Genomic DNA, 10,499 nt, shown 5'->3' with positions numbered 1-10,499 from the left:
ACAGTCTATTAAAAAGCAACTTCTGTGAGATGTATAGTTGGTCAGAAAATTAAATGATGGCACAGGGTAGAAAAGGCAACTAACTATAAGAGGCTGTACATTACACCCATTGTCATTTTTCCAGGCAAGTAAGTTTGCTAGAGAAAAGGGCATACAAAGCGTGTGATGCACACGGAACTGTGAAAGTGAAGCAACGTCGGGAACAGCCTACTAGCACATGGATAAGAGAACACTAAATGCAGGCTCTGTAATGGTGGTTAGATGGGCATTAGCTACTAGGAAGCACTAATGGAGTGAACAACAATGACGTTTAAATCATCAATATCCAGGTGCTTAGCATTACTTAGGAATAAAGCAATTAGGATTCAAAGAGAATAATTATCAGATTTAACAAAGAAGCCATTTAATGTTTGTCACCGTGTCATTACTCCTATTTAATGGTAGGGGAACACTAAGGAGTTAAAATGCATTGTGCGCACGGGTTAGATAGTACAGTGAAAGAAGTCACAACAGTTATAATTAAAAAGTGGGTAATTGCCACAGTTACTGCACAATGACATTGAAGATGCTATTGCTTGCCCCTACACTTTCAACAGGAAGTAACAGGCAATTGTGTGTGGAGTCTGCTGAAAATATAATAAATTATAAGTACTGTAGATGGAAAATGCATGAATGATGCAATTAGTGTGAACTGCTGCCCCAGCTTTGTCATGGTTATTTGGGCTTGTCACCTACTTAGGATTTTACAATTTCTTTCTATTCTTAACCTCTTCAACACTTACATATCATGCTGTCTTCAGTCTGCTCACACTGGTGATGCCCAGAGCAGCCAAAATCTATTCTGTTTTCCAGATATGCTTTGGAGTTTGCTTGAAATGCATAGAACTCAGTTAAATATCCAGACATGCTGCAACAGAATAGTGAAATCTACCTGTTTTATTGGAAGCTAAATGTAGAACTGAGGGTTTCCAAAACTAAATGAAGAAAACTTGATGAAACTAATGCCTCATTTCCGGAAATGAGAGATATAGAATAGAAAAGTAACCACGATGAAACGTTCTAATCCTGCTAACTCTTTTAAGTGACTATCAAAGAGGAGAGACTTCTCTTTCTCTTGGAGAAATCAGAGGGCTAAAAATATAAAAATGAAACTGCCATCAATGGGCCAAAAGCAAACAGAGAACAGAATTTACTGCCCTAATAATAAGGAAAGTAATTGCTGCTGAATCAAATTTCTCTCTTGATAAGATTTCAAAAACCACTAAGTACATATTACCCAGTGATGTGTGCATTCTTGGAAAAAGCTGCTGTGAATCTTCAAGGCAGCCCAGGCTTAAGTGATGCGCAAAGAACCTGTGGTAATGATGATGACATTAAAAGGTTCATAGAGCCAGTATTAATAGATGGAAGCAACATGAAGCACTAGTTTTCTGCAAGGGATCATAGGCAAATATGCGAAGCTAAGAAGAAAAGAGAATGTGAATTTTAAGAACAGCTGAAAATAGCAGGTGAACTCTTCTATCTACAGTCACCTAGAAAATAAGAAGAGGCTTGAAGAACAAACACAAGCCAGAACTAAAATTCAGTATGAATTAGAATTCTGCCAAATAACTCCATATTAGGAATTACGCTGAGCAAACATAGCAGTAATTTTGAGACTTTGCTCAGCATTTGATGCCCACAAGATGGTATAAATATATTCTTGCTCACAATGGATATAATGCATTATCTAGAGAAGTATATCTCATAGGTGAAAGTATTCTTTGACATATCATCCTAGAATGACATAATAATTCTGACATGAAAAACCACTTGTTTTAGAACAAAAGAACTGCATTCAAAGTTAATGGATACTTTCATTCAGAAATGAAGCAAACTTATTTTGTCAAATCTAATAATCTTTGCAAATAGAAGTCCAGTTTGAGCACTACATAAAGAAGATAAAATGAGCCGTACTTTGAATATTTCTGTCTTCTGTGATTTAGCATTATTTTCAAGAGTCCCATTTCAAAACTTCAGTAAAATCAAATCTTGCACTTAAAAAGGTAGTATTTTTCAAAATTTAGCTAGGTTGTGTACCTTTTTTGGAAACCCATAAACTATACTGGATGCAAGAACATGAAAATGAAGTCCCTCATTAATTTGTATTAACCAGTGAAACTAATCAGGCTAATTTCTCTGTCTAGCATGAGTAAAGAGAAACACAAAAGAGAATTTTAAATGTGATGTTTACTTTTATAGTTTCATTAGTACCCTCTCTTAGCAAACAGCAAACATATTCTTTAAAAGTGAGGATCTTACTAATGTTGACATTATCCTTTAAATAAACATGTGGGACAGAATGGCTGTGCTTTGTTGCAGGAAATACAATTACGAGCCCTGTAAGCATCAGTGAAAACAGGTAAAGATTTAAATATAAGGGATCCCAGTGAAACTTCTTCTGAAGTGCATTTTTGGGATTGAGTCCAAAAGAGAAGAAATAACACACTTTTGGTGGAATTAACAAGAAGTAGACTTGAAGTATAGGGTAGTGAGTCATCAGGCAGTTAGCTTCAGAAAATCCTTCATGCGAAGAATGATGCAGAGCAATTGTCATGCTGGCTGAGAATATACACACTACTAGAATTGTAGCCAAAGGAAAGCTTGCTTGGAAGTCTGCTTCCAAAAAGATACTTCTTGAACAATTCTTAACATCAAATATTAATGTGAACTATCAGCCAAAGCAGGGTAGGGAAGAAAATAGAAATGGTTTAATAGGTACAGAAAATACCGGTGTTGAGCACGTACTGAATAACATCTGAGTAAATCACTATTTTTCTATGAAGAATGATTAAAATAATCTATTTTTTCCATTCACTGTGACTGCTCCATTATGTATGGAATGGAGATATATGCACGCCAGTATTTGCCAGGCAACAAAAGGGGGATGTAGGGGCTATTTAGCATATGGCAAAAGAAAAAGTTAACAACAAGATTCCACTAGCTAGTTGACACAGTGGGCTTTGCCCACAATGGGCTAATTAACCTTAAGAAGATGCAAGATGAAAGGGGGTAAAAATCCATCTCAATTGGCAGTGCACTGTGTATGCTGCAGTACTAATGATCTAAATTTATCTCAAATAAAAGATATTTGGTGGAAATTAGAAAATCTGAAAATTAAATTAGTATGGACCAGTTGACCTGCAATAATACCTTTTGTATTATTAACAGGACAATTTACAGACTCTGAGGCTAAATTGGTACTAGCAAGTTAAACAGTACCAGGGAGCATTTCCCAAAAACTGAAACGAAACCATCTGTAAAGTTAAACAGTAAGAATGGTCACTGGCACTGTTTTGGCCTGGGTCAACAGCATTCTCCTAGACAACTTCTGAGCACAGTTGAGAGGCTGTCATGGGTCCAGAACCACTCTCAAGGCTCACCTTGCATGGAGACTTCAGTTTTGAAAGCAGAAGTATGTAGTAATACCTTCCCAAGCAAATATCATTTAGTAGTATAGACAAAACCTAAGTTTTCTGGAGGCCATTTTACCTGAAGGTTAACCAAACCAAAGCTATTTAGCGAAGTTATATGGAGAAACAATATCTATAATTTTAATGAACAATGACCAGTCATTTTTGGACCTGGACACTGTATGCCACTAAGAAGGAAATGCAGCAACTTTATATTTCCTTTATATGCACTCTCTGTGCCAATAACTGTTTGACAAAAGCCAGAGGGCACTCAGCCAGAGACTCCATTGTGGAAGGAAAGCCATTCTGATCCAATGAAGAGAAAAACAAGATGCTTTGACCACCACTTAGGGAAACAATAACATGATCATCATCAATCAAAGCAGAGCTGGGTAGCAGAGAACACATTGCTACACTCTTAGTATGTCTAACAACACTGGTGATTAAGCCCCTACCTTACTTGCCAAAGTGAGTTGGTTTCTTAATCAAAGTTTAGAGATCAACAGCAAGTGGAATTACTGGATAAAATGAGGTGAGGGGTCTTAACCAGCTCCCTAACTCTGCTGTGCATTTATTTGATATGAATCTGCAAAGTTAGAAGATGAATGGGAGAACTTCAGTCTGCAAGGCTGCACTCACAATGAACTCTGACTGCAGAATTGGAGCCTAATACAACAAAATATATTAGGTTCAGTCTTTGAAGACTAAACAAATCATTCTGCAGAAAACTTGATTCTCTAACTTCAGTGAAACTTTTTGCAAGAGGAAGTGCTTTTCAATGTGACTAAAAAACAGTCACGGTCAAACCAGTCAGTAAACAGTTACGTGTTCAGTTAAAAGTGCAAGCCCAAATTAAGTGGTACATGTCTCCAATGACTTTACAAACTAGGGGTAGGAGATATTCAGCAGCTCCTAGAATTTGGATCAGAATGAAACTACCATTACAAATCACCTTCAACAGAAACCTTCTTATCTTAGCAGGCAATTATGCATAGTTATAATAGAGGGTCTTGGACAGCATTTTATTTTAAATATTTATTCTGAATTTAACAACAGGTTGTACTGGTCTAAGGGGTGGCCTGATGGATCAATAATGTGGGAATTACTATTTTGTGCTTCCTCAGATGTTACTTAAATATTTGCATACAACGAATTTGCATACAACATTCTAACCCAAGTTTTGCCTAAAGGAGTATCATTCAAAACAAACAAACCCATAACATTGGTATTGTTACATTGCTTTTGTTACAGAAGCCTGATATTCTGTCAATCAGATTTCAACTAAAATTATCTTTTTTTTTTTCTTCAAAATCAGAGATATACAGGCTACAGCAACACACACCAGTCCCACAAGCAAAATATAAATGCATACTATGCTGTGTTTTAAAAGGGGATGCTGACTATGCAACATGATAAGATTCATAAAATGAGAAAATCATCCCCTTATAGACTTACTGTTCGAACTTTGTGGAAATCCAGGTAAGGAGGATGGACCATTCATTCCAGGCAGAAGAACAGGAGGAAGGCCAGGGAGTCCTGGATAAGCTGCTGGCAAACTGATACCATGAAGAGAACTGCTGTCCATCATGCCTGGCTGCTGTACTGTTAATCCTAGCACATCAGTAGCCTTCTTTATACGATCCAATTCTTGCTGTGCCATCAGCTGTCTAACCGTTGTAGGAGCTAAATAATCTTTCTCCCGATCTAGCTGACTTCCCACAGTTTCTCTCACTTTTGTAATATGTTGTTTGGAAAAGATATGATCTCTTATGGACAAACGTGCAGAATACTTCACGCCACACAGAGAACATTCTGGCTTTGTCCCATCAGGTCCAGTCTGATTTATCATGAATGGCTTCCCTATGTTAATTTTGAACTTCTTTTCTTTAGCCCGGGCATTCTGAAACCAGACCTGGACCACACGTTTGGGCAGGCCTATCTCATTCCCTAGCATTTCGCATTCCTGCATGGTTGGAGTCCGATAGTCACTAAAGCAAGCCTTGAGAACTTTAAGCTGAAGGTTACTCATTTGTGTTCGGAAACGTTTGTGGCCTGGCCTATCACTGTTTTTGGATTTAAAGGGATTGCTAGCTCCAAATGGGTTAGGTGAACTTGGATCAGCTATGCTTGAAGTTTCGCTGCGGTCAGCATTATCATCAGGGTCATCAGTAATGTAGTAACTTTGGTCATGATCACCATCTTTTTCACTGAAGTGTATTGAAGGGCTTGTTAGGGAAAAGAGAAATTTATCATCGGTATTCTCATTTGTAGGTGTAGTTGCAGCTTTTGGTAGCGTGTCATTCACAAGTGGTTTTGGTTCCTTGGGAGGCGATGCAGGTTTTGCATCCCCTGAACTGCCAGTCGTGCTTTCCATTTCATTGTTCCCCTCATCCCCTGTTGTGGCATCACTAATTGCTGTATTAATTGATGAAGTCTCATCAAAGTCAGTCTTGTTTTGATCATATCCAGAGTCAGCAGGAGGGGCATTCAGATTTTCTATATCCTCACTAGACTCTGCTTTAAAAGAAGAAGGACTTAAGAGGTTCTTCGGTGACATTTCTGCAGTTTTGCTAACAGGGGTTGATACAGTGGAGGCTAACTCATTTTCACTTGATAATTCAGTTTTTGCTAATGGCAGTGATGGGTAATCAAAAAATATGTACTTTTGGGGACTTTCTCCTCCATCTTCAGTTGATATCAAAGGACTTGGAGGCAAACTATAACCAGCCTGTTTCCCTTCATTCCAATGTCGAGAGCGAATGTGACTTTCTAAAGCTGATTTTGCTTTAAATAGAGCTCGACAAAAAGGACACCTTTTATGGGACTGGGCTGGACCAACTGCACGGAACTGTCCCTTTCTTTCTCGGGCTCTTGTGTTCTGAAACCAGACTTGTACAACTCTCTTTTTCAGTCCTACTTCACGTGCAATGTGATCTAGCATCTTTCTGGTGGGGTTGGAATCTAGTAGGTACTTTTCATAGAGTATTTCCAGCTGCTCTGGAGTAATTGTAGTTCTTAAACGCTTATCACGATGTTGATCTTCTCCACTGTTCCCTCCCTCTTTCTCACTACAGTTGTTGTCTTCTTTATCATCTAGTTTTCGTTTCAGGGAACCAGAAACTGTAGCAGGGTGTGCTGTATGTGATGATCCAGTTTGCGGTGGCATCTGAGCAAGAGAACTATTAAGTAACTGTCCAGTCATCAAAGGATTATTTGGGTCAAATATCATATAGGGCATATCCATTGGTCTTTCTAAAAACTGTGAGTGAAGAAATTGGTTTTGGGCTGCTAGGAAATGCATGTGCTGGTGCTCTTGCCAAAGTTCTAGAGTGGGAAAGGCAACTGTACACTGATCACATTGGTACTGTAATAACTGAGGAGGTAGACTGTTCTGTAGAGGAGTAATTGAAATTGGTAAAGGACTGGAAGGAACAGGTGTGGTTTGTGATGCAGAAGGAGGTCTCCCTACTATCTGTGATTGTTTTTGTTGCTGTGGTTGAGAAGCTGAGGGTTGAGAGTCAGAAGAGGTCACTGGTGTAGACTGCACTGGTTTGATGCTTTGGGAAGTTGCATCTGTTTGCTTAGAGATGGTTTCATTTTGTTTTGGTTTTTCTGTGGACTCTGGTTTAGGAGAAGCCTTCTCAGGTTCTGGTTTGGGTGATGGATTCAAAGGAGTACTAGAACCAGAGCCAGAGCTTGCTGCTGTGACTGCCAGGCTTTTTGATGAGTCGTTTTGGCCAGAAACTGTGCAGTTCTTATACACTGTTTGATCAGAGGCATCCATAGAATCTTCAGTTTGGCTTTCATCTTGAGCATCGTCGTCTTCATCTTTATAACACTGCTTTTTCTGGTGTGTAATCAAATCAAAGATCCTGGGAAAAACCACACTGCACTTTTTGCACTGATATTGCATGTTACTTGTTCGAATGTAACGCTCATTCGTCAGTTCCCTTTTCTCATTGTCTTTAGTTTCAGCTTGATTTTCATAACTTTTGCGAGCTTTTTGTCGTGCATTTTGGAACCATACGACAATAACTCGAGTAGGTAGGTTAAGTACAGTTGAAAGTTGTTCGATTTCATCATCTTTTGGATAAGCATTCGTGTCAAAGAAGTCTTGCAGGACACGAAGCTGGTAGTCAGTAAATCGAGTCCTAGATGATCTCTTGCTGAAAGATGCATCAGACTTGTAAGGTTCTACAGCTGAGGGTTGAGGATCTATTCTGATATCTTCCAATACTGTTATGGGAGGGTTGCTGAAGTTATAAGGAGAATCTTTATTTCTCTGTCGTTCTTTAAACAGCGTATTACGAAACCAGTGCTTGATAACTTTCTGTGAAAGACCAGATTTCTCAGCCATTTCTTGGATCTGCTCTTCACTTGGAGAATTGTTAATATCAAAATAAGCCCGCAAGATTTTTAACTGGTCATCTGTGATTCTTGTACGTGGACGCTTGAACTGAGAGTGCCGCAGGAAGTTTGGATCTAATCCCAGCTGCTGCTGACAAAGCTGCGTAAGATCTGCAGATAAAGTATCCATTGGTGGCAACTGGAGGGCAAGCTGAGGAGGCAATGCAGGATGCTGCACTGGCTGCATCATAATTGGAGGGAAAAGCGGGAGATCAAGTGAAACTGGAAGCTGGACTTGAGGTGGCGCTGACGGTGGTGGTGGTGGAGGAGGAGGTGGTGGTGGTGGAGGAGGCGGCGGTGGTGGTGTGGGTGGTGGAGCTTGCAAAGGAGTGGGAGTTGTGTTTTGAATTTTTCCAGCCCCAGCTGAAGAAGTTTGAGAAGGAGTTGGAGGAGGAGGCGGTGGTGGTGGTGGAGGAGGAGGTGGTGGAGGTGGTGGTGTTTCTGGAGAAGACGGAGAAATTGGATAAAGCTTGTCATATGCCTCCCTGTACTGTCGGGCAAACTTTTCTAATGCCCCATATGGAAAAAACTGTCCATGTACATGTTCTTGATGACTTTTCAAAATAAGAATGTTGGAAAAGAGCTTACTGCAGGTTCCACATTCCAGTTTGTCTGTGTTTTCACCTTCACCAGTCTTGCCTTTTTTCTGCACTTTTTGTCTGTTCTCATTGTATTGGATAACTAACTCAAACCCAAAGTTCTCCAACAAAGCCTTGGCTGCATTCCCCCTTGCTCCAGAAGCTATTCTGGGTGGTGGAATGGCCGGTTCTGAGGATTTTGGCTTCTTCATATCTTTGCTTTCTTTTAGTCCTTCATTTTCATTAGTAAATTCTTGCTTTGGCTTCTCTTGTTTCTCAGAAATTTCTTCTGACTCCTTATATGATGGCATATCCTTTATCAGCTGGCAGTCTGTACTTACTAAGGTATTTTGCTCTGCTTTCATCAGCTTGCTACTTTGCTGCTGCTGTTTCTGGGACTGAAGTTGAGGTTGGGTGGATTGATACTGTTGTGCTTGTTGCTGCAGTATCTGTAGCTGGGTTTGGCCAACATGGTGCTGAGTTTGTATCTGCTGCTTCAAATCTTCTAGCAGTGATCCTGTCATACCAGCCATTCCAGGCATACCGAATGTGGCAGAACCAGGCAAACCCAGATCTGGGCTTAGGCTGAATTCTGTCCCAGGTATATAGAATGGGAAAAGGAATTGAGGCTGTTGAAATTGCAGCAGTGCTTCTGGTGTCATTGGAAAGTGAGGCAAAAAAGCCGGGTTTAGAAACTGGGGTTGAAAGAATGCAGCTTGCTGTTGCAGTTCATGCTGTAGCTGCATTTGAAGTTGTGCTGGTGACTGGGGTGGGTGATGCGTAGGCTGAGCAGAAATTAATTCAGAAGCTTGCTTTTTATTTAATTCTTTGGCATCTAAATGTGTTTCTTTGCTGTTAACTGCTGGTAAGCTCATAGATTCTAGCATTCCTTGGCTGGGGCTATTAACATTCCCTGCTACACTATTTCCGCTACTTATGTTACCACTTGGTTCTAATTTTGCAGCCCTTGCCTTTGTCTGATGAAGCACAGATCTCATATGGATTTCCAATGTAGAACTTTGGCTATACGCAACATTGCAAATGCTGCATTTGTAGGGTTTGTTGTCAGTGCTGCTGTTGGTTTCTTGAGGGACAGGACTTGATGCTTCCTGCAAAACCTTTTTGAGTTTATGTAGATGGGACACTGAGTTATAGTGGACCAAGAGAATGTTCTTTTGGGTGAAAGACTCTTTACACACTGTACACTTATATGGGCGAGAAGGATCTAGAAATTTTTCCATAGTAAAATTTGGCCCTTTTCGAAAAGGTAAGGTCCGCTTTGGTTCTGAGCCCATATCATCTGGAATAGAGCTACTATCACTTCCTACAGGACTTGCTTTACCTTCCTGGTCCATCTCATAATCTCTTTCTATTTCCTGTTCTAGCGCATGATCATCTTGTGCCATACTTTCACTTTCTGCCCAGAGTTCACCATTGACAGGTAAAGATGCACACAGTTGCTGAAGTTCGGCTTCATTGAGTTCAGGGTGGCCTGCTTCCAAGTGTTTTTTTAAAGCCTGGAATGTACGGAAGCTACGTTGGCAGAGGCTACACATGGTAGCTGCCCGAATAGCGTGATACTGGGAATGTATCTGAAGCTTCTGCATAGTCTTAAAAGCCAAGCTACAATGGTTACAACGGTACTTATAGACATGGCGGTCAGAAACAGAGAGCTGTTGCTTCTTCTGCTGTTCATTTAGCTGATCTGTCACTGAGTCAGTGGTCTTTATATCTTTACTGCTGCTCTTATTCCAATCTGGTGTTTCAGTAGATTCCTTAGGTGGCTTCTGTTCCTCGGTCTTAATTTCCATTCCAGTTTTCGATTCATCGGTCCCAGGGGTATTTTTCTCATCCACAGGACTGTCACCTAGTTAAAGAAAGTTAAGTGTCTTTTACACAAGTAGAAGAGAATAGCACATAGTATTAATGTGGGTTTTTTTTAAATCAGAAATCAAGAGAGGCATCTGGTACACCACATGTTGGTCTAGCAAAGCATAGCCACCCATCTTTCTCCCAGAGAATAAAGCAGACAGGACCAACATGAGGTTTAAAAAAAAGTAAT

At 40.1% G+C, this 10,499-nt stretch overlaps 1 protein-coding gene across 1 annotated transcript in view; it reads right to left on the bottom strand.

Annotated features, from left to right (window-relative positions):
* The window catches only part of ZFHX4 (zinc finger homeobox 4), a 150,329-nt gene that overhangs the window by 4,358 nt on the left and 135,472 nt on the right, over positions 1-10,499 (bottom strand). The window contains exon 9 of the mRNA XM_065627708.1: positions 4,908-10,304. Coding sequence (XP_065483780.1) covers positions 4,908-10,304 — 5,397 coding nt within the window. The remainder of the gene's footprint in view (positions 1-4,907; positions 10,305-10,499) is intronic.

This window comes from Caloenas nicobarica, chromosome 2 (assembly GCF_036013445.1).
Source record: "Caloenas nicobarica isolate bCalNic1 chromosome 2, bCalNic1.hap1, whole genome shotgun sequence".
Lineage (NCBI taxonomy): Eukaryota > Metazoa > Chordata > Aves > Columbiformes > Columbidae > Caloenas > Caloenas nicobarica.
Note: the sequence above shows the minus strand (reverse complement) of the source record. Positions and strands in the feature narration are given on the sequence as shown.